Here is a 22409-nt window from a genome sequence, read left to right on the forward strand (position 1 = left end):
CAAACTTTCTGTTTTCTGGTTTTCACTGCATCTCAGAATAGCTACAGCTCTTCAACCAAACCACAAAAGGTAAACGTTAAACATGTTGATGAAAAAGCAATGATCGTGTGTAGCAGACATTGGTGTCTGTTGTTACCCCTGGAAATCCAGAGTTCTCGCGAGAGCACAATTTGAATTTGCTCAGCGAGTCACTCTGGCAATGAGCAATGATGCTCATTAACTATTCCCTTGTAGCCGAGCTGCACCAATCACATTGGTGTATCTGATACAGGCGGTCCAGAGGCGAGCTAAACAGATGACGACAGCGCTGCGACACCGAAGTCCGGAATCAGTCAGTAAACATTTGGTCGTAGTGTTATCCAATTGCGTGCAGTGAGATTTTCAAATGCATGCTAGGTGCCGCCCCTCGAGTTGGGCCATTTTCATTACTCATAGCCAGACCCTTAATCTTTTGGATTTGGGTCTGGATTTCCAGGCTAGTCTGCTGTTACAACATCCAGTCCTTTTACAGTAAACTGCAGTCAGTAGAATTTGAAGCTTGGTGTTGGCTATGTTGTATCACAGTCAAATTCTACAACCCATTTGCCTCCCATGTCTCCCTTGTTGAGAGGAGTAAGTATTCAGTAATATCTCCAACAGCACAAGATGCATTCAACAAACTAAATACAATATTTAATCATTTAGACAAACTCTGTTAAAAGTGAGTGATTTTTGCTTTCCAGGTGGCTCACTAAGTTGTACAGCTGACAAGACTGGTCTATAGTACAGTAGTACTGTAGGTTTGAAGAAAGTTTCCTCAGCAATAAAGCTTAATGCTGGTAAAATACTTTTTAGAAAAGGGACGTGCACAGACATTTTGGGCGGCAGGGGCTCAAGGAAAAATAAAGGCCTAATAGTTAATAAATAATTATATGAAATGAAACAAAACACTAAATATATCAACACAACTCTGACTACCTTACCAATTTATCTTATTTCCCTTACGCAATTGTTTAATAGTTTTAATAAATACTCAAAAAACTAATCAGTTAAACATCATCACAAACAGCAAAGGAACTGTTTTCTATGCTACTAGTTTCAAGTATATATTTAGAATAGGAGACAGCACCAAGGAGAGGGACATCGTTTCACTAAATCATTTTAAGTATTTTGCTGTTACTGAAAGAAATAACACTTCAAAAAAAGATTTTTTTTACAAAAACTCTCAACAAAAATCTTCACACTAAACTGAAGAAGGCTGTTGATGCAATTTTGTTAATTTTACAGGAAAAAAACAGCACCATTAATGAAGAAGCACTGTTATTATTAGATGAGGAGCCTCCAATCAAAATATTGAAGTTACAGTTTAATGCAGGACACTTTTCCCATACGTACTACCGGCCATATGTCATCCGAGAGAAGGTCTCATCGCCACGCCCCTTTCTGGGGGAAAACATTCCCGCGTTCCCCACAGACGACAACAGCGTAAACGACAGAGGAAATGTAAATCACTCCGAACCTGGGTAGTTTGTTGCACCAACAATACATCCCAAAACCCTGGTCTTCGAATTGTCCTCTTGCCATGTCCTAAAATAGATCCCGATAGATGGGCTTTGTCTCCAGGCTATAGACCAGACCGGCATCGCCGAGGCTCCCTATGAGAGGGAAGAATCACATCAGGAGAGAAACAGGAAAATGCTGAAAAAGCTGTTGTGTAGCGGGTTAACCGAGACTTTCACACTAATATATGAGGCTCATAAGAAACGTGAATATTCTCAGTCGATGTGGTAAATGATGCTGGTGACAAGTCTACTGATGGATAGCTAACGTTAGCTTTAGTGGGAGGCTGCTAACAGTTTAGCAGCATCAGACTGTCATCTCCAACTAAATCTCAGCTTATAGATCGAACAGTTGGTTATTAATAACAGGTTGATTAATTACAGACGACACCCTAACAACAGTGATTTAATCAGATATGTATTTCTACATAAGCAGTATGCGGCCACCGTGTTGGGTCATTGATCTACTGATACGTGAGAAGACTGAGGTTGAGGGGACATGACGGCGATCAACCTTAGTTTATTAAGGTATCGTGAACGCTCAGGTTCAGCAAAGTCACACAAACAAACCATCTGTTTAACAAGAAAAAAATGCACATACATTTGTCAAAATTATGATCCAAACACACGTCAAATTGCATTGACTTCTATGGGATTGTCTATTTTCTATCCCCCAAAAGGGAGCGCGGCCTTGAGTTTTAATGAAGTACCCGTATGTGCCGGTAGTAGCCTACGTATGTTTTGGTCAATTTTGCTTCCATGTCTTCTTTTACTCTAATGGAAATGAAACTTCCAAAATACACATTTAGATGGTATCTGATTTAGGCTGCATCTGTAAATACCTTCTAAATTAATCTACATATTTCAACCTAACATTCAAGGGGAAATACTCTTAACTCATTATGGGGAAGTTCTGTGCTGATGTTTTAGTTATTTTGTTTATCCTGTTCACCTGCAGTGCCTTTTCAAATTAATGCAAATCACCGCATTTGAATTAGTTAACGCCAAATTTGCATATCAATGTGGCGATTGTGATGACGTTATTAGACACAGATTTTACTGTAGCTGTTCACCTGGAGTGTCTCCATTGAGTACAATACATTAGTCTGTAGGGCCATGATGCCTCGGCTGAACCTTAGCTAACTTATTACATTAGCTAGTAGCTCATGCATGTTGACAGAGGTTAACTATTTGTTTTGTCTTCCGGCTAATTAACTGTAAACTCGAGGCACTGGCTGCTTAATCTTTTGTTCATCACCACTCACCTCCACACAAGCCAAGAAAAGCTTTCTTGGGTAGGAGCTGGAAGGGACTGCTGCCTCTCTGTCTGCCCTTTGTGTGTGTGTGTGTGTGTGTGTGTGTGTGTGTGTGTGTGTGTGTGTGTGTGTGTGTGTGTGTGTGTGTGTGTGTGTGGTGTGTGTGTGTGTGTGCACTGCTGACGAGGAGACGCATAGAGAGAGAGAGAGAGAGACTTATGTCCCGATCTGATATTTTCATTTTTTTTATTAAATAAATACATTTGTTTGACAGGGAAGCTGTGTGCAAAGGAGTATATTTAGGCTATATTAATTAATAAAAAATAATACATACATGCATCCAGAAAAAAGGGCACTTTCTCTCAATGAAGAAAAAGGGCAGGTGCTCAAGCCCCTTTGGATGTCTATTTGTGCACATGCCTGTTTTAGAAAAAAAAACATTGACGTAAATGTTTCACTTTGGGCTTTTGTATTACACAATTTGGCATTGTGACATTCTCTACAACTACCAGAATCAAACAAGTAACAGCTTGATGAGTTGCATTACACCGCAGGGCAAATTTCATTTGAATAGGTTGCCAATGTGGGAGGAGAAATCGCACACGTAATAAAAAGTCGTTGTTATCTTTTACAGTAAATAGGTTTCCTATGACTCATTTTAAATCAGACAAAACAATGGCATCGATCTTTGGATTTATCTACCAGTGATAGTCACCCTGGCTACGGATTTCTGAAATGTTAACATACTCTTTCAGCCTACTCGTGCACAACTGTTACAGAGAGTGTTGCCGAGGCACAAACACATGCAACTCTAGGCTAACAAGTGGCCCAGCTGACATCTGCAACTCGACAAATCATCAAATGCATTTACATTCCATGCTCCAAACGCTTGCAGGAGTAAATAAGAACTAATACTGTATATCAGCCAGCAGAGTGACGTTTGTGTACGTACACCTCATTACTGCGTTTGTGTCTCTGTGTGTTTATGTTTGTCTGTGTATGTATACTGAACCCAGGCCAGTGAGCATGCTGGCTAATAGAGGTTTCTCCCATGTTGACATGAGTGTGCAACGGCAGAGAGGATTTACAGTAATTGGTGGAAAGGTGAGGTACCAACGGCTGTACAATGAATAACCTGCTGCCAAGAAAATGACAAAGGAGTGTTGTGTGTTCATGTGTGTGTGTGTGTGTGTGTGTGTGTGTGTGTGTTTGTGTGTGTGTGTCATTTCCAAAAGACTCACGGCCTCTGAGACAAAACCCAAACAATGTCTGATGGTCTGTGCGCATTCATACAGGGACCTCTTAATCAACACAGTTGCCTGCAGTCATAGTGGAAGAATTTTGCCACATATCTCAATAGACCATTACCTCCTAATCCCCTGGTCACTATGTCTCACAATCGTGTCTCAACAAGTGAACTTTGCTAAAAATATTTGTGCTGTACTCAAACAAACAGTTTAGTCTGATTGCATATGTGCAGTTTGCATCAAAATGTGGTAATGTGGAATGTTTATTGTTTATAATTTTTTCAACAACAAATCCAAAACCCAGCAATTCAATTCAATTTTCAATTCAAATCAAATCAATCAAATCTCAAGTTATCTCAAGACATTTTACAGATAGAGTAGGTCTAGACCACACTCTATGATTTACAAAGACCCAACAATTCCAGTAATTCCCCCAAGAGCAAGCATTTAGTGAGAGTGGGAGTTGTAGGAAAAACTCGCTTTTAGGGAGAAACCTCGGGTGGTGAGGAAAACTTCCTTTTAGGGAGGAACCTTGGACAGATCCAGGCTCTTGGTAGGCGGTGTCTGACGGTGCTGGTTGGGGGTGTGATCAACAGTGGCAATAATAGTCACAATAAAGATAATGGAACTATGACTAGAAATAGTAGTTGTAGTAGTTCATGGCATAGCAGGGCACTGCAGGGCGTTACAGGGTGTAGCAGGGCACTGCTGGGCATAGCAGGACGTAGCAGGACGTAGCAGGGCACTGCAGGGCATACACCTACTGTATGTGAAACAGCTATGTGAAAGCAACAATCTTAACAGAAAATTACAATTACAATCACACATCCGTCTGTGATTTTCAGATCCAGACATTCCACTATATAATAACAAACTATAAAAGAAGATATTTGAGTATTTAACTTACATTTTCAAAGAGAGGGAAGACATGTTTTTGTGTGGATTATTATTCTATGACCTGCCTTTTGTTTAGCTTTATATTAATTAATTTCTCCAATAATTGTCCAATATTTTCATCTTGTTAAAGTGCAGTTGCAGGTTTTGGTGGCAAAACATGTTCTTGCTTGCTTTGATGACAGGAAATACAGCACAGCTGTTGCACTTTCAAAACATTTTTAGCGGGAGCCAAACCAGAGAAAAAATACTGAGCAACAAATGTCTCTCTCAATGCTACCCATCCTTTTTACTAACACAGTGCTTCAGACAGACCCAAGATGAGAACAAAACACTCCCAGAGCAGCAATGCAGAGGAACTCTAAACATAATCTCATCAAATTAAGAATTACATTATACATTTGAGAAAAATGTCAGCTGTATTTTTTTCTGCGCAGACTTGAATGGGCAAAGCTCTCGATCTACCGGTCAGTTTTCATTCCTACCCTCACCTTTGGTCATGAAGGCTGGGTCATAACCGAAAGAACGAGATCCAGGGTTTCCTCAGGAGGGTGGCTGGCGTCTCCCTTAGAGATAGGGTGAGAAGCTCAGTCATCCGTGAGGAACACGGAGTAGAGCCGCTGCTCCTTCGCGTCGAAAGGAGCCAGTTGAGGTGGTTCGGGCATCTGGTAAGGATGCCCCCTGGGCGCCTCCCTAGGGAGGTGTTCCAGGCACGTCCAGCTGGGAGGAGGCCTCGGGGAAGACCCAGGACTAGGTGGAGGGATTATATCTCCAACCTGGCCTGGGGACGCCTCGGGATCCCCCAGTCGGAGCTGGTTAATGTTGCTCGGGAAAGGGAAGTTTGGGGTCCCTTGCTGGAGCTGCTGCCCCCGCGACCCAACACCGGATAAGCAGACGAAGATGGATGGATGGGACTTGAATGGGTCAGTAAGTAATAGTGAGAGTTCTTCTGCACATAGAATGTGTGCACATAGGACTGACATGCCTCAGGTGTGCATATGAGTGTGGGCACATGCGTGTCTGCACATACGCGTTTATATATCTGTATTTTAACTGTGTATCTGTGTGCCTGTGTTTACTTAATGATCTCGTGTGCGACTCAAATTGATCTCCTCCCTGCTACTTCTCTTGTGAAAGATTGTTGACCCCAGAGTGTCCCTATTGTAATCTCCTGACCTGATATATTTTACAAACATGCGTTTGAGCACTGGAACCATTATCAATTTGTAATTTAGCTAAATACGGTCCTGTCCGCTGACTCTAATAGAGGGACTCGGATAGAGATTGACGACAAGCTGAAGTTTGATGTAGGCTATGTGCCACTGCGAAGATCAAAAAACTGCAACAGCAAATGTTTTTTCTCACAGAAACTGTCCAGTTCTAATTTGGATTGTTATGTTTTGCAACTGTTTTATAAAGCTGTCCTACAGTGCATGCTGTCCTTTGGCCTGATTTGTGGGTTGGGAAACATGCGCAACATCCCATAGGCTGCAGCTCATGATCAGTATGGCGTGTAGGGTCATTGGGTGTGACCAGATGTCAGCTGTTCCGTTGTGTAAGGACGTTATTCTGAATAAGGCTGAGCGCATCCTCAATGACCCTACTCACCCTCTGCTCAAAAGGTTCCAACTAAGCTGTAGGAAGGATTCTGCAGAAGAAAATAAGAACAGCTAGGTTTACCAATTTTTCTGTTCCTTCAGCAACTGGACTGTTTAATAATAGGGACAGTACAAAAACACCAAAACTTAGGATATGATGGTATTTTGATCAGGGCTATGAGGAATAGTAATATGTATGCAATCTTTTTATGGTGCAGTATAATGCTGATAGTAGACATCTGCAGGGATATAGCCCATTGCACATCATATTCATGTGTGTGTCAGTATATGCTATAGTGAGGGTACTAGGAAGTGCTCTGTGTGTGTGTGTTTGTGTGTGTGTGTGTGTGTGTGTGTGTGTGTGTGTGTTGGGGGGGATGAATAATACAGACTTTAGACTAGAAATTCTCATTCACAACACTATACGTTATGGACAGCACGCTTACAGAAAAAAAGAAGTGCAAACGTAACAGAATGACATAAATGTTATGTGACTTTGAGTTTACGAATGGCTTTCATTGATGCTGTTCCTTGTTTCACCAGCCATCACATACACACACACACACACACACACACACACACACACACACACACACACACACACACACACACACACACACACACACACACACATATAAACTCTATGTTGCACTTGCCCAAGACTGTAACAAATTCTAGTCAAACAAGTGAAGATATTTGGAAATAACACCCACAAAGCAGCTTTATTGCTTCAACAGCTCAGCATGTTCAGATGATCTGGCCCATTGAGTTTATTTGTGTTTACTCAGTTAATCCTAACGATTGCAGGTAGAAGAAACAGACAAGTCTGTGATTCTGTTTGAGCATTAGTGTAGGGAGATAATACACAACATAAATTAATCAAGTCTGAATGTCTTGTATAGATAATTTATCAACGGTCAACACTGCAATCAGTAATCACTGCATGGTGCTTCTTTGATTACATCTTGATTTGATGTCTTGAGCCTGTTACAATAATCCTTATAGAGTGGGAGTGGGGCCTGTTAAAATAACGGCCTCTAATGATTGTTGCAGGGAGATAGATTACATCTGTAATTTTCCGTGCGTTTGCGCGCACTCAAACTCAATATGTGGAAAAAAAAAAGCCAACAACAACTCAGACACACGCATATGTACAACACACATCATACACATGAACAGCAGTTCTCTGCTACCAAATTAGGACAACACATCCCCGTCAAAACCATTTATCATCAAAACTTCTTGATGGTGTGTAGTTCCAAAACCTTCCAAATATAATGTACCCATCCATTATGCACGTTTCCTTCTCTTAGAATTGTCGTTTTAAAAGAGCATAACAAATCGTTAAATACTTCCCCATTTATATTGTTCAAGGAAACAGGCTGCAAGAGAGAAAAGAAAGAGAAAATGAGAGGGATGAATGTGACGATTGGATGCAGAAGTAAAAGTAACAATACCACAATGTAAAATACAATATTTATATATAGTGTAAAGATATAGTTTCACATTTAGGGAAACGCACATTAGCTTTCTTGTCAAGAGTAAGAGAGACGATCATTACCAAGGTATACAGGCCATAGCTGGTTAGCTTAACTCAATGCCTGGAAACTGCAGAAGACATGTAGACCAGGGGTCAAAGGTTATATATAACGCCATTGACAGGCGACCAAATGACACACTCCGTGTCATTGATTGAAGTTACAGATTTCTCTGGCTTGTTGGAAAAATTTGGGATAGTGTAAGTACACAACTAAAATATATATAATACAGGTATAGTTGTTTATAGTCATTTTATTGCAGGAATATTACATATTTTATCAGTAAGATGTATGTAGCAGGGTTAAAAACTGCAATATTTCACCCTGAAATATGGTGGAGTTGCAGATACTCAAGTAAAGTACAAGTACAGTTCCTCAGAACTGATTTAACTGGAAATGTAATTAGTTTAGTTTAATCTCTGAGGAGATGGAAAGAGAGGCCAGAAATCCGGTAAGACAGACAGAGAGACAGAAACAAAGGCAGGAAGGCACAATGAAAAGACAACCTGAAACTCAGACAGACGGACATATAGGCCTTTAACTTTCTGTCAAGCCACCTCATTCAGTCACCGAGCCACTACCTTGACACAGTAACTGAACTCCAGCCAGATTCAGGACAGAGAGACTGAGCAGGTCACGTTAATGATTCCCTAACTCTGGCTTTCAGGACCATTGTGAAATCCTTATGTCAAATACATGTAAAGCTGTCTAGGGAGAAAGGGAGGGTTAATGATGGAAGGGGCTTATCTCAGCGATTGACCCACTGGTATAAAATGCTCAGGGGGCTGAGACTCTGGACAGGGACAGTGGACACGCTGCTTCAGCACTGAACCTCCAAACCATCTACTCTCTCTTTCTCCTTGTGGTTTACCCTCATCTTCAATCAGCCATGGGAGTTGCCTACAGCGTTGGAGAGTAAGTGAAACGAATCATCAAGAGAGCTGTGAACATTGTTATGCGGGGTCCTGAACATGGTGATGTTATCTGGAGTTTAATCACACGGTATTTTGATTTGCTTGTTTTAACCTTTTAAGCAAGAAAATGTGGGCTTAGAATCGCAAAAGCTTTAATTACAACAAGATTGTAAAAGTTTATTCGGGGTCATGCATGGGATGTAACCCTTTTGCAAAGGTATAGTGATTAGAGTTATTGGTGGTGTGTGTATTACTACATGTGCAAAGAAGTAACACGGAGTTATTTCAGTCATTCCATGGTAGAAAGATGTTGTTGCAGTGTAGATTGGCAGGAAGAGAAAGAGGGAGGCAAAGTAGGTTTATACTACTAATTACTACTTGATTCAATAGTAAATGGATTTTCAGGATTTCAGTAATGAATTGGTCAGAAGTGGCTCTCTTTTGGAAACCTGTAGGAGGTGACTGAATCCATCTTAAAAAATAACTTAATTTTCACTCTGTCCTCACCTCGGATATCCCCAGCCCAGCATACCATTTAAGGCATGCTTCACTTTCCTGCAAATCATGTCCAGGCACGATTTGAAAGATAATAGAGTATCGTGAGTGGCGTTTGCTCAACTTTCAATTTGTTTTTTTCTTATGGGAAACAGAGGTTGGGTTCAACTGTCATTAATGCTTTACAGTTGCAGTGAAATGACATGCTCAGTAGAAGAAGTCAAATATTGATTTACTTAAATACAGTTAAGATGATGTAACACACAGTGATTCTGCTTTAGTTGAATTATTTGTAACCTCAAAGTGGTGATTGATGTTAGAAGCCCATTGCTTTTCATATTAAAAAACTACTCATTTTAGCCATAGCAGGCCACCTGAATAAATCTGTTCAGGTAAACGGTGATTGTCTATTCATGAAGAAATTCTCATTTTGCTTCTACAGGGTTGACCACCTCTACACCTTCTTTGTACAGTGGTCCCCAGAAATCTACACTAAGGGCAACAAGAAGCACTACCAGCCCTGTATCATCATCAGAGAGAAATGTCAGAAGTCGTATCTGGTAGTGAATAAGTACAAGGTGGCTGTGATCAACAAGTGCCTCAGTAAACCTGTCAACCCCACAGCTAAAAACTGGGAGGTAAGGTTTGTACGAACGAACACACACACACACACACACACACACACACACACACACACACACACACACACACACACACACACACACACACACACACACACACACACAGTTAAAGATGAAATAAAAGCCCTCTGTGGCTCTTTAACTGCAGGTTAACGTCAGGGCAGGACAATAAACCTCTACAGTTTAAACAAGCATTTGTAAATTAATTGGTTTATAAAAATCATCAAGTATCCCCTTACAGTAACTGAGGCACCAAAGTGCCTGGCAGTTATCCCAGAGGTTATGGGAAATCCCAGTCTCTATATATGGACATCCTATCTCAATCTCCCTCCCATTTTCCCAGAGCCGCGCTTCACTTTCCTGTTTGAGAGAATAGAAACTGTTCCGTATCAGAGCTAACCAATGAGAAGCCTCTCCACTCAAGTTTCAAACCAATAGCATTTCAGACAAACAGAGTAAAAGTAGCCCAGATGCATAAGGGATGGATGTGGTACATGTGGTACTGCAGAGCGCAGAGCTTGACAGATAAAATCAGGAAGAATGAAGCTGCAGTCAGACAATTTCAAGGTGTTTTATTTTGCCAGTGACTGTATGGAGCCATATGTTGAGGTAGGACCACTATACTGCATGTTATTATGTTAGGAGATGTGCTGTATTAATGGGGTAAAATATACTTTACCCTGGGGTAAAAAAAAATGAAGTCATCATTATCCATCCTTCCTACAGCTTCAGCATTCAGTTGTGAATTCAGCAATCCAGTTGTGAATTTACTGCCAATGAAGCTGTGTTAAACTTGTCCCTGCATCTACTGTTGGAATAACATCTTTACCCTTTAGAATTTACATGTGCACTTTCTGTAAATGAGTCGCTCAACCACAAGTTTCTGTATGTACTGTAGGGGAAAGTCTCATTTTGTCTCATCTTGTGTCCTCCTCCAGATCATCACAATGAAGGACTCCAAGCGGCGCCAGAGTCTGAGTAGCTCGGTGGACTCTGAGGCAGAGGAGCCCGAGTACCAGGAGGAAGCTGAAGGTGCCCTCCCTGTCCTCTGTGACCGCAGCCACCTGCTGGATGACCAACACCTGGAGAAAGTGAGTTATACCCGGCAACATTTCCCAAAAAAATCTGAGTGAACGATTTGGCAATGATATTGTCTCGTTTTGTTGTGATAATTACTTTTATATCTTTCAGTATGACATCTTTTGATTAACATCTCTTTTTTCCAACAGCTTGCTGCTCACATGCCAGCAAGGACCCAGGGCTATCCTTGGCAACTGGTCTACAGCACATCCATCCATGGGAGCAGTCTGAAGACTATCTACAGGAACACGACAAGCCTGGACAGCCCTGTGCTGCTGGTCATCAAAGACATGCATAATAAGGTTTGCATCTTTATCTTAACTCTCCAATGCTTTTAATTAAACAAATGACTGATACCCTGGTTAATAGTGTATCTGTGAGTACTCCTTTAATGACCCAATGTCTTGGTCTTTTCAGGTGTTTGGGGCGTTTTCTTCTGATCCATTCAAAGTCAGTAAATACTGCTATGGCACAGGGGAAACCTTTCTGTTCAGCTTCAACTCTGACTTCCAGGTAAGAGTGGAGTTTCCTGTGTGGTTACATCTACCAGCTAGTCTGAGAACTGCTGTCTTTGTAGTACAAGTAAAGTTTGCAATCATTTAAGAGCTATATAGGGTTTGAGTACAAGTGTCTTAAGTCTTTTATTTGGCATTTTCCCAGGTATACAGGTGGAGCGGCGAGAACTCCTACTTTGTGAGCGGCAACTTGGAATCTCTGCAGATTGGTGGAGGGGGGTAAGTTATGTGGTTGTTGATTAACTTTAACTGTGACATATCAGAGATTACAGCACCAAGTATCTGAGAGCATAAAACATTAACAGCTTTTAAAAGATTTGATATTAAAGTGTTTTTTTTTTTTTTTCTTGGTCTGTAGGGGCGGATTTGGCCTGTGGCTGGACGCTGATCTGTACCATGGTTCAAGCTTCTCCTGTCCCACATTCCGCAATGCGTCGCTCTCCACACAGGAAGACTTCATTATAAAAGACCTCGAAGTCTGGACTGTGGGAACTTAAGAGGACAACATCTGAAAAGACCCCACTGTCCGGACTGGAGTTAGAAAACTTCCAAAATGTCAAGGCGTACATGTGGTTTTAGCCACTACTGTACAAACCCTGAAAGAGCAGGTGCTGTCATCTGGGCACCTGGCTGAGATTAGCCCACATACAGAAGTAAAAGTCTTTTGGTTCTCATGCTGGACTTTCTGTTTATGCTGGTGTGATCTGTGCCTGTTTAAGACAAGTGGCCAGATGAAATCCTGTAATTCAGGGTCCTGCTGCTTTAAACTACCGGCTATTCATCAATAGCCCCGTGCTAAGACCAGTCAGTCACTGGCATCTGACGCTTTAAGCCCCCCCATGCCCTCCCTTTGTGGTGGGGAGCATTATAATACAAAGTTCACAGAAACACTGTTGAATAAAAAAGTTTGTAATGACTGTAAGCGCATTGAGGATTTAAGGAAATATTTTTATTTTTCTGTCTAACAGCCACATGTTTGTGGAATTTAAAATGTGTTTACAGTATGTGTAAGGTTTACGAAACATACTTGGCACCAAAGGGTCCGTATAAACTAAAAGGTTAAACAATTAATTTATTGGAAAAACACTGTAGTACGCCCAATGTCCTAAATGTACTCTAATTGCACTTGTTTTTTTTCTAACGTGATGTCTGGCTTTAATGTTGTTCTCCATTTGAAGACTATTGCTGCAGGTGAAGACCTAATCACTCAGGTCAATAAAAGCATTAGGTTGCACTATAAACAACGTATTGTCTGTGATGTGTGCGGTTTGTGGAGGAAGAAACATCAACTGTTAACTGTCGCTTTTGTTTTTGGAAAGTGGGACACCTACCTGCCTATTTGCATAAATAGACAATATAGGAACAATTGTTGGTTAAGGGAGGGAGGGAGGGTATTTTGTGACTGTTACGGTTTGTTTATTGTGCATTGTTTATTAATTACGACCGAAAACTCAATAAATAAAGTTTAAAAAAAAAAAAAAAAAATAGACAATATAGGAACATTATTTCAAATATTTTTATTATCAATTTATCTAAATGTATTTTAAGAAAAACTAAACAGAAAAGCAACATTTGTTTGTATAGTTTATTTCACATTTTAAAGTTTGTGTGTAAATCAGAGTCTGCTGCAGGTAGCATAGACGACAACAATGGAAACTAAAAAGTGTGTATTCTCTCGATATGATTTGCTGATACCAAATCTGATCAGGTATTCATTTTTATAATATTTGTGTTCATTTGTGAGCATATGTAGGCCACAAAAAGACCACATTAGATATAGTGAAGCAACTTAAATGTTTTGACAGCAGAATATTTTTACTTAACGAAGTAGGATTTATTTTAATTCCCAACAAGAACAAAATAGTTTCAAGTAACACAACTTGGAGAGTTTAGAGGTTAACCTTTAAAGTACTAAGGAAAAAGATGCAAAACCACAGCCAATTATTCAGTTGTGTGGGTGCCATATAGGTATAGTAGGACAGGGGCTTTTTTATGTGTTTGATTTGATTTATTTAGCATACGTCTGTTAAGAAATATTTACTATACTATCCACAGAGTCAGCAACCCTCATAACAATGTGACAAAATTGTGAATTAAAATGTAGGGAAGATAAATTCTAAGCAGTTAATGTACACTGATAAACTGAATGTGAAGGTCCATCATGCCAGAAAACAGAGGTAGAACATTTTGAAAATCAGGTTAAATGAGTTACTAAATATATGTTAAACCCATAGGTTAAACCAGAGCCATACTCTCTGGGGGCAGTTTCTTCCCTTTACAGTAGCTACATGTCCATTCTGTAAAAAACAAGGTATCCTCGAACGTCATTGCCAGGCTTCCCCAAAAATTCTCTAGACCTCTCTGGTTTCCCATAAGCAGTGTGCAAATCAGGGAAGTCCAGCAGGCATCGCCACCTCTTGAAACTCCCGAAAATCTTTTAAACTGACTGTTGTCCATCTAAAATAAAAACAGATCTAGCAACTGCATAGCTTTTTTCTCGCTCATAATGTTTACAGAAACACATTTCGGTGAACTATTTTTGTAAAATAAGTTTCCAAACGAGCCGCCATTAATGGTCCCGGCTTGAAATCCGGGAACGACCGCCCACCATGGATTTACAAGAGAACAGCCAGAGCCCGTCTATTAGACATTTTCTGGAACTGTTTACGTGCTTTAATTGTTTGTCTGGGAAGTTTACCGACGCTGCATCTCACTTCCCTTATTTGATAGCTCGTTCATACTTTGTGATAACGTGCGTCCAGCTTTTAATGCAGAGCTAAAATTCTAAATTATTTTGGTACGGTGAAAATGAGAAGTTCGACTGTGGCAAAGTATAGTTTTATTTCTAAATATTGGAAATTAGGCAAACTGAATACACTCATGCAATATGAGATCAGTTTATTTGATAAGTCAAGTATGAAGGCATCATGTTTTTCTATAATTTGACTCACCCCTTTTTGGGGGTTGGACATATGGAAAGGCCCTACATTATGCAGAGCCCCATGAGTGAAATATCTGCTAGCTTGGGCATACTTTAACATTACTTTATCTAAATGTTAGTTGCTAGACAACATATTCTCAGTAGGCTATAGCCTAAGATGGTCAATTTGAGAATTTATCAGCAGTCAGGTGGGTTGAAAAGTTATTTGCAAATCTGCAGGGGAAGTATAATGACGGTTGCATCTGTACCATCAGCAGTGAGGAGCAAATATCTAAGAGCCCTATAATCCTACAAATCAATGATCACAAACAAATCCTCTCTGTCAGGAGCTACAATTAGACATGAGGTCTTGCGGATTTAATCTTGGAATTAGGGCAGAGATTTGGTTAATAAACAACTTTTTAAGTTACGGTTTTGCATACTCACAAGACAAATAAATTGGTATACAATCATATGTTTATCAGAATAGACCCGAATTGGTGTGCTATAAATGGATTATAACAAAATACATTATTTTTTTCATTGTTGGCAGTCATTGCCTGTTTTACTTACTTGTACTTACACTTTGACCAACAGGTGGCTTTGTGTGCATTTACAGTAAAGCCTGGAGAAATGAACCAATTTGCTGAACAGCTTCACTGCTCCACGAAGCTTTCGCCATCACTGGCGACTCCTCGCGTCAAAACACGGCACTACATGTACACTTGAGAGTCGAGAACGGTGGATCGACAATCTTTCGGTTTCCCCTTGTGAGCTCGTTGACCTCTGGGATCGACTGTGCAGGTCTTACCTTTGACAGTTCATTGTGCTGTTGTACAACAATGGCAGGAGTCAAGGCTACACAACCTGATCAGGTTTCCAAAACCAGCAGCGTGCCAGCTGAAGGATATGAAAAGAAATGTATTTTCTGCAAGATCGTAAACAATGAAATGGGCACGGAGCTTCTTCACTGTGTAAGAATATTGGCAATGTTTAAATAATATGAAGTGCTAAGCTAGCTAGCTTTGCTAGCATGCTTTCTTGTTAAACTGGGTTAAGAAGCAGCGTAAAGGTACTGTATATAGCTCTGTAACACATGTATAACGTTAGTGGCTTTTTGAGTATTGGGCTAGATTTATTGTTTAAAGACTAAGTTCTGTGCAGTAATTGAACTACCACATTTTTATTGAGTGCTATACGCTAGTTTGTAGTTTTATGCTGGTCTAGTGTATTGCAGGGTGAACCTCCGCACTCCGTGCAGGTTGTGCCAGCTTATTGGTCCTGTATGAAGCTTATATTTGCCAAAATAAGGACTCTAATACATTTTATGGGATCCCCTCAAAGACGCACTCACTGGAGCTTCCAGTTTGGAAACCACAGCTGTGGGAGAGATGATAAAGAGCTGAAAAGAGACTGCCGCTTGGTGACTTGGTGATTTATAGACCGACAACAAAAAGCTAACTAACATGTAGTTTAAAAAAAAAAAAAAAAGGTTGCAATTAACACTACAGTCCCCACCATTCTACCCGTTCTTTTTTTCCAGCTGATTTATTAATTTGTATTTGCTCATTAATCTCCGCTGCAGGATGAGGAGATCTCATGTTTTAGAGACATTAAACCTGGAGCTCCCCACCATTACCTGGTCGTCCCAACCAAACATGTAGGGAATTGTAAAACACTCAGCAAGGAGCATGTGCCTTTGGGTAAGGTTTAAACTACACACCGTATTTACCGATGCTTGTTGAAACGGTTGCACTTTGAAAATAGTTGTATAGATTACTGCATGTTGCTGCTAAATTCAATTCCACTGACAGGTCATTGCTAACCGATCATGTGGACTGGTGTTAACTACTCTGCAGCTGAATAAAATATAGTTGGCTTATTTGTAATGGAAAATTGCATGTGTTTTTGTTGTCATAACCAGTGAAGCGGATGGTCGAGACAGGGAAGGAGATCCTCCAGAAAAACAGCGTAACAGACCTCAGCGATGTCAGGTGAACTACATTCAGTGGTACATTTTGTAGTTCACAGCTCTTCACACTAGTTGCTCAGGAATGTAAGTGCTACGATGTGACTACCACAAAAGGAACATCCCCAAACATTTTTAGTGAAACAACTTTTGTCACTCGATGACATAAACCTCAGGTAAAGACCCAGTTGAGGTTTTCTGTTAAGAAATAGTGACTGACAAATTATTTTGAGGTGAATTGTCCCCCTTTAAGAACAACCAATACTAATAATCAACACTACAGCATGCCCGTCTAGACAGAAGAACAAGCTAACAATCCACAGTGATGCCAGGAGCTGATGAACATTATACTCATCATCAGTACACATCGTCACAGTGTCAGTTCAACAATGTAAACTATGAACTGTCTATACCTAGAGAACAGTAGTACTTAATCTAATGGAAATTGTTATTGATATGTAGACTGATGTATAATTCTTACTGACTGATCATTAAGCTTTGCTAACATATACTGTACTGTACGTTGCTTTGTTGATGTAACAGTTTAGAAAAGGCTTATCATATCCTAAACCATGGCGCCTGTGTGCATTCCCTTTCCCTTGTCTGCAGGTTCGGTTTCCACTGGCCCCCATTCTGTTCTGTCACACACCTACACCTTCATGTCCTGGCACCTGCCAGTCAAATTGGCTTCATGTCCCGCCTCTTCTACAGGCTCAACTCTTATTGGTTTATTACGGTAAGCCTCCTCATCATTATTTCTTCTGTGCTCCAGTACTAAACATGCAATGGTATATAAATTAAGGATTGGTAAAGATAAAATAATTGCTTCTCAGTCTCAAATGTGTGCACCATCAGGCTACATATAAGCAAAATAGGTCGACTGTCATCTTACCACGTGAAAATGTGTTTTCTTCATAAAGTGTCTTTCTCATGCAGGCAGCTTGGTTTAAATGTGTAAGGACTGTTGAGCTAGTGATTTAGTTCTTTTTTCTCATTCTGAAATTAATAGTTTCAGGCGTCTCAACCAGTAACCAATGCAGTAGATTGTGTTCACTTTCGCTGCACAAAGTTCAAAAGTATTTATGTGTGTATAACATTTTTTGAGATTTATTGGCTTATATTAAAGGTCACATGGCATGAAAATTTCACTTTATGAGTTTTATTTTAACATTAATATGCGTTCCCCCAGCCTGCCTATGGTCCCCCAGTGGCTAGAAATGGCGATAGGTGTAAACCGAGCCCTGGTTATCCTGCTCGCAAAATTACGAATCCCACTATGGCCACGCCAAGACCCGCCCTACGAAGCAGCTTGATTGGTTGGGGTTAGGCATTTCACCTCGAGTGGTTAAGGTTAGGGTTAGGGGATTGGTCAGGGGATAGGACCTGTACATGTAAGCATGGACGCCTGGCCAATAGTAGTGTGTGAACGCTATTGAAGGGTGGGTCTTGGCGTGGCCATAGTGGGATTCGTAATATCGCATCCTGCTCTGCCTTTGAGAAAATGAAAGCTCAGATGGGCCGATCTGGAATCTTCCCTTCATGTTGTCATAAGGGGAAAGGTTACCTCCCCTTTCTCTGCTTTGCCTGCCGCCCACAGCTGCCCAGAAATTTGGCCCGCCCATGAGGAAATAGAGCAACAACCATGGCCGCAAGCTGGTCAAGGCCACACCCTCCACCTTGCCCCCCTCCCTCTCCTACTCAATAGCTACAGACACAGAAATGGCACATCCTAAGGAAAGCTCATTGTGGGACTGGCTGTAGTGGCTGTAATTCTGCACCAAGGCAGAATTTCGGGAAAGAGACTTCAGATGCAGTATTAGGGGACCACTAATGCCTATATAAAAGCATCCAAAGAGCACCATGTCATAGGACCTTTAACCGTTGGATAAACATGTCACTTTTACACACAGTCCTCGTTTTTTCATATATGTATTTAGTGCTGTATTTTACTAGCTAGTGCTTTTATTGCTGAGCTGACCCGTTCTCTCATCAAATACATTTCATTGCACCGTTAACCCTGTATTAACCTACACATGACTAAAAAACTTGAAACTGAAACTTACACTTCATTTGAAATGAAAGCCAGGCTCTTCCCCCTGTTGCACAAGGGATATACAGTTCTAAAAGCTGTTATTATAAATGTAAATGACTATTTTGCTATATTATGCTATTTAGTTTAGTAATTAGTGACAACAACCCTGTGGTGCCACCATACTTAAGTTTATGCAAGTGGAGTTTTAAGTCTAATTTCCATCCTGTCCACATTTGTTCATGTTTTTCAGGCAGACCAGCTGATTGAGCTTCTCAACTCTAAAGGAGAGACCAACTAATCCCTCGCTTTGGATCCAGTTCTGACAGTACTTGACTTTGATGTGACTGAAACATCCACCTTCTTGCAGAGGTCATGTTGAATGATACACTCTCACATAAAGTTGCTGTCTGTGAGAGCTAATGACAGTATCTTGTTTCTTGCTACTTGCCACACACAAATGATTTTTTAAACGTTTTTTTTACAGAAGGAGTTCATTAAATCTCAATTAATCCTCCGTTAAAAAAAAAAAAAAAGCATTTACTTTATGGACCACGTATAGCATACAGTTTGATTCCCCTGTTTTCATCTGGTAATCGCCAAAGAAATTGTTGAAGGGCGTTTCTTTTTACTGAATGGAAAGGTGAGTACAACAGTAGATAGCCAATATAATTCACAAGCTGTTTTATTTCCTGGCATGCAAAATGAAAATCAGATTGTATGCATGTGTAATTGAGAAAAAACTATAACTAAGAAAACCTAATTTGTCTAATTCAAATTTTGACATAACACGTTGGATAGTTGTGTACCGAAGGTTCCTCAGCTATGTTGAGTTATCTCATAATTTTGTGGCCTTGGTGAAGTGGGTCAAAGCCCAGAGTATTATTAACTATTTACAAGGCTCCTTTACAGTGGAAGCAGCTAAGTGATCCTCTAACACTGTAAAGTATGCTAAATGATCTCAACAAGCACTAAAATATAGCCAGGTATCTGTTTATACATGCTCATCTCACGTTTGATTTGATGCAATGTCCTAGGATTGTGTTAAGATATACAAGATGAACTAACTGTATTGTGCATGAAGTGAATATGCCATATGATACTACTGTATATTAAGGAATGTAAAGACAGAAAACCAAACTGTATGTACTGTACACAAGTGTATGCACTTTAAGAATTAATTTAACTTGGAATAAATAATACTTTGCTGCTCCTCGGTGTGTTCCTACTATAGTGAGTCCTAGATACTGTATCAGTTTACACTTATCTCCCAGTCATTAGTTTAACTACTCCAGTCAGTGCTTACAGTTCACAAAGCATCCACAGTAACACAATAACATGAAGGACGCTGTTACTTGTCTTTCTTTATTATAATACCATAAGCAATACTTTCTAATTGACTAATCTACTTCTGCCTCATGCTAAAAAAAACAGTTAGTTTGCATGGCCATTAGTTTTAATAGCAGCGGTTATTATGGCATATATTATCAGTCAATGCATAGTGTACTGTGGAGTTCTCATTTCATTAAAGCAGCATTTGTAGTTTATTGTACATCTATCTCAGTGTGTTGCAGGTATACAAAGTTCCAACTGTAACAAGGTTCTCTAATTACAAAGCAGACTTGTAATAAATACATGCTCCGAGGTACCCAAGCCAAGTCAGATCAAGTTCATCCTATAGCACCATACTGTCTGTCACAGGCAGCCTCATGTTCTCTTTGGATGTGCTTCAGACTCCTTAACCACTCTGACTTCATGTCAGCTGCTCACTCCACCACATGCCCCACATTAAAAAGCTAGCACGGAAATATAGGGAAGGATTTGTTCAGTTAAGATCCTATTTTAGCAACACAGTATATGTGAATACATGAAAATGTACTGTTTTTGAAATAACTTAAGTTACCCTAGGAACATATATTAGGTTAAACCCCCCCATACATAAAGTCACATCTCTGTTTTAACATACAGTATGACAGTGTTTCTCTTTATTTGTGTTTAACATTTAATTGTGCATATCCTGTCATGATTCCATTCACTTTGACATATGATTTTGTTGTTATTTGATATTGAATTATTTGATTGATTCTGATGCACCTGCATTTTAGGTACAACCAGTTTGGCCTTTAAGTGCTAGTGTTAATTGCTTTGAAAACTCATGTGCCAACATGCTGATAGTAACCTCTTTGCTTTCTGACAAATGCTGCTAATTGGCATTTCACCTGCTATGACCCACATTTTGTAACGTTTGTTATTGTGATTAATTATGTCACTGCATTCATTTCAGGTTTTTACATGACTTTTTCTAGCCCCTCTATGTATCTGCACTTTAGAAACTTTTTTTTTAGCACGTGGAGAAAATGCATTAGTAAGCCTAATGTATACTCCTCAGGAAGGTAGTGTGAATTATCATCCACTGATAGACCTATCTTTTTTTTCTCAACAAGAGTGCCATTACGGGACTAAGGCACAATTACTGCAGTCCCCCTGCTATCTGAATACCACGGTGAGTGCTGCCATGATGTAGCTCCATATTTGCCAATGCGTGCATGTAACATGAATCAAGGCATAAAAACCAATCCAAGTTTCTGATCACTGCAACAGAGTGACAACTGCATGGTCATCCTTCCCCTGCCACAGCATCTCCCCTTCAAAGTCAACCAGCCTCTGCTTCCTCGCCCTTAGAAGAATCCCCACCAGTTTATTAGAGATCGTCACATAATGCTCAAACAGTTTCCCAAATTCCACAGTGATAACTCTGCCTTCGCTGCCACTTCCATCCCCATCTTTGTCTCTTGGCTTTCCAATGTTCCTTATCACTTCACACAGCTCCTCAACCTCTCTGCTGATGTGTGTGTGAGCATCCTTCCCCCGCTGCTCCGTCATGGACCCTTGCGGGGGTCTCCCATAGTGGTCCTGCCCCCTCTGAGGGACCACCACACACGGCCTAGTGTCGTGACTGAAGGGGTTGTGCTTCTGGTGCTCCCGGTGCTCGTCAGACCACTTCTGCCAGTTCTCCTTTAAGCCTTTTATAGAAACGGAGCACGCAGCAGTGTCATCGCTAAACTGAGCAGGATGTGGGACGTCCTCTTCTGTTTCCATGATGGTGGTGATCTGGCTGTCCCGCCCCATCACTGTCTCTGTTGAGAAGATTAGGAATACAGGAATAAAATAGCACTTTTTTTATTACTTTATTATTTAAATAACAACTAAAATAATCTCTAGGTTTTAGGATAAACATTATATTTTGCTTAATTATTGATTTCCTGTTATGTAGGCTATTTTTTATTTTTTTTGGATGACAGTTTTAGTCCACAATCTGAGCAACAAATTAAATTGACAATTCAAAAAACTATTATTTTACAAAATCAAGATCAGTCATCATCAAAACTAGAACAAGTTAACACACAGCTTTGTAAGGCGCCCTATGTCTATACAGCCCTTCAGACATTTGGAGTAAACAATTATCAAACATGATCCAACTTACACGTCCCACACTGACTCGAACCTCACTTCACGTGCAAGAATGTTTCATTGTAGCCAAAGTGCAAAAACAAAAATCAGGTGGTTACACTCTAACTATAGAACAACTCAACAATACTGCAGCACTGCTGACAGTAGCAAGAGTGCGGATGCTTTTCTGTCCAAAGGAAAAACCGCTCTGATGGACATATGTCTCGGCCTGTGGCCTGTTAGAGAAGATCCGAACAGCCAATCACTGATCAGAGAGGGAGGCGAGGACAAGTGCCTCTGAAGTAAAGGAGATTACAGCCGGGAG

At 40.4% G+C, this 22409-nt stretch overlaps 3 protein-coding genes across 5 annotated transcripts; 2 read left to right on the forward strand and 1 right to left on the reverse strand.

Annotated features, from left to right (window-relative positions):
- Window positions 1-8850: 8850 nt before the first annotated feature.
- LOC120561555 (nuclear receptor coactivator 7) lies at window positions 8851-12962 on the forward strand. 3 transcript variants are annotated; one of them, XM_039804685.1, is made up of 7 exons: window positions 8851-8986; window positions 9923-10118; window positions 11060-11212; window positions 11351-11503; window positions 11619-11714; window positions 11862-11935; window positions 12075-12962. In XM_039804685.1, exons 1-7 carry the CDS (start codon window positions 8961-8963, stop codon window positions 12211-12213), a joined length of 837 nt encoding a protein of 278 aa, XP_039660619.1. In that variant the 5' UTR covers window positions 8851-8960; the 3' UTR covers window positions 12214-12962. The 3 variants fall into 3 exon arrangements, with proteins under 3 accessions (XP_039660619.1, XP_039660618.1, XP_039660620.1); XM_039804684.1 differs by having other exon boundaries at window positions 8976-9073; XM_039804686.1 differs by lacking the exons at window positions 8851-8986; window positions 9923-10118 and adding an exon at window positions 10204-10730.
- Window positions 12963-15404: 2442 nt separating this feature from the next.
- Window positions 15405-19847, forward strand: hint3 (histidine triad nucleotide binding protein 3). The gene is made up of 5 exons (XM_039806596.1): window positions 15405-15610; window positions 16222-16339; window positions 16561-16630; window positions 17215-17341; window positions 18888-19847. The coding sequence occupies exons 1-5, from the start codon at window positions 15479-15481 to the stop codon at window positions 18933-18935; spliced, it is 495 nt and encodes a 164-aa protein (XP_039662530.1). The 5' UTR covers window positions 15405-15478; the 3' UTR covers window positions 18936-19847.
- Window positions 19848-19978: 131 nt separating this feature from the next.
- On the reverse strand, window positions 19979-22341 carry si:dkey-29b11.3 (actin-binding Rho-activating protein-like). The gene is made up of 2 exons (XM_039806595.1): window positions 22119-22341; window positions 19979-21771 (listed from the first exon to the last, which is right to left on the reverse strand). Exon 2 carries the CDS (start codon window positions 21761-21763, stop codon window positions 21224-21226), a length of 540 nt encoding a protein of 179 aa, XP_039662529.1. The 5' UTR covers window positions 21764-21771; window positions 22119-22341; the 3' UTR covers window positions 19979-21223.
- Between the last annotated feature and the right edge of the window lie 68 nt (window positions 22342-22409).

The sequence above is a fragment of the Perca fluviatilis genome, chromosome 7, assembly GCF_010015445.1.
Source record: "Perca fluviatilis chromosome 7, GENO_Pfluv_1.0, whole genome shotgun sequence".
Taxonomy (NCBI): domain Eukaryota; kingdom Metazoa; phylum Chordata; class Actinopteri; order Perciformes; family Percidae; genus Perca; species Perca fluviatilis.

Coding starts and splice junctions, on each gene's coding strand:
- LOC120561555 (XM_039804684.1), top strand. CDS start 9,027: ATGCGGGGTCCTGAACATGGTGATGTTATCTGGAGTTTAATCACACG. Junction 9,074..9,922: donor ATCTGGAGTTTAATCACACG/GTATTTTGATTT, acceptor TTGCTTCTACAG/GGTTGACCACCTCTACACCT. Junction 10,119..11,059: donor CCACAGCTAAAAACTGGGAG/GTAAGGTTTGTA, acceptor GTCCTCCTCCAG/ATCATCACAATGAAGGACTC.
- hint3 (XM_039806596.1), top strand. CDS start 15,479: ATGGCAGGAGTCAAGGCTACACAACCTGATCAGGTTTCCAAAACCAGC. Junction 15,611..16,221: donor GCACGGAGCTTCTTCACTGT/GTAAGAATATTG, acceptor TCTCCGCTGCAG/GATGAGGAGATCTCATGTTT. Junction 16,631..17,214: donor ACAGACCTCAGCGATGTCAG/GTGAACTACATT, acceptor CCTTGTCTGCAG/GTTCGGTTTCCACTGGCCCC.
- si:dkey-29b11.3 (XM_039806595.1), bottom strand. CDS start 21,763: ATGGGGCGGGACAGCCAGATCACCACCATCATGGAAACAGAAGAGGAC.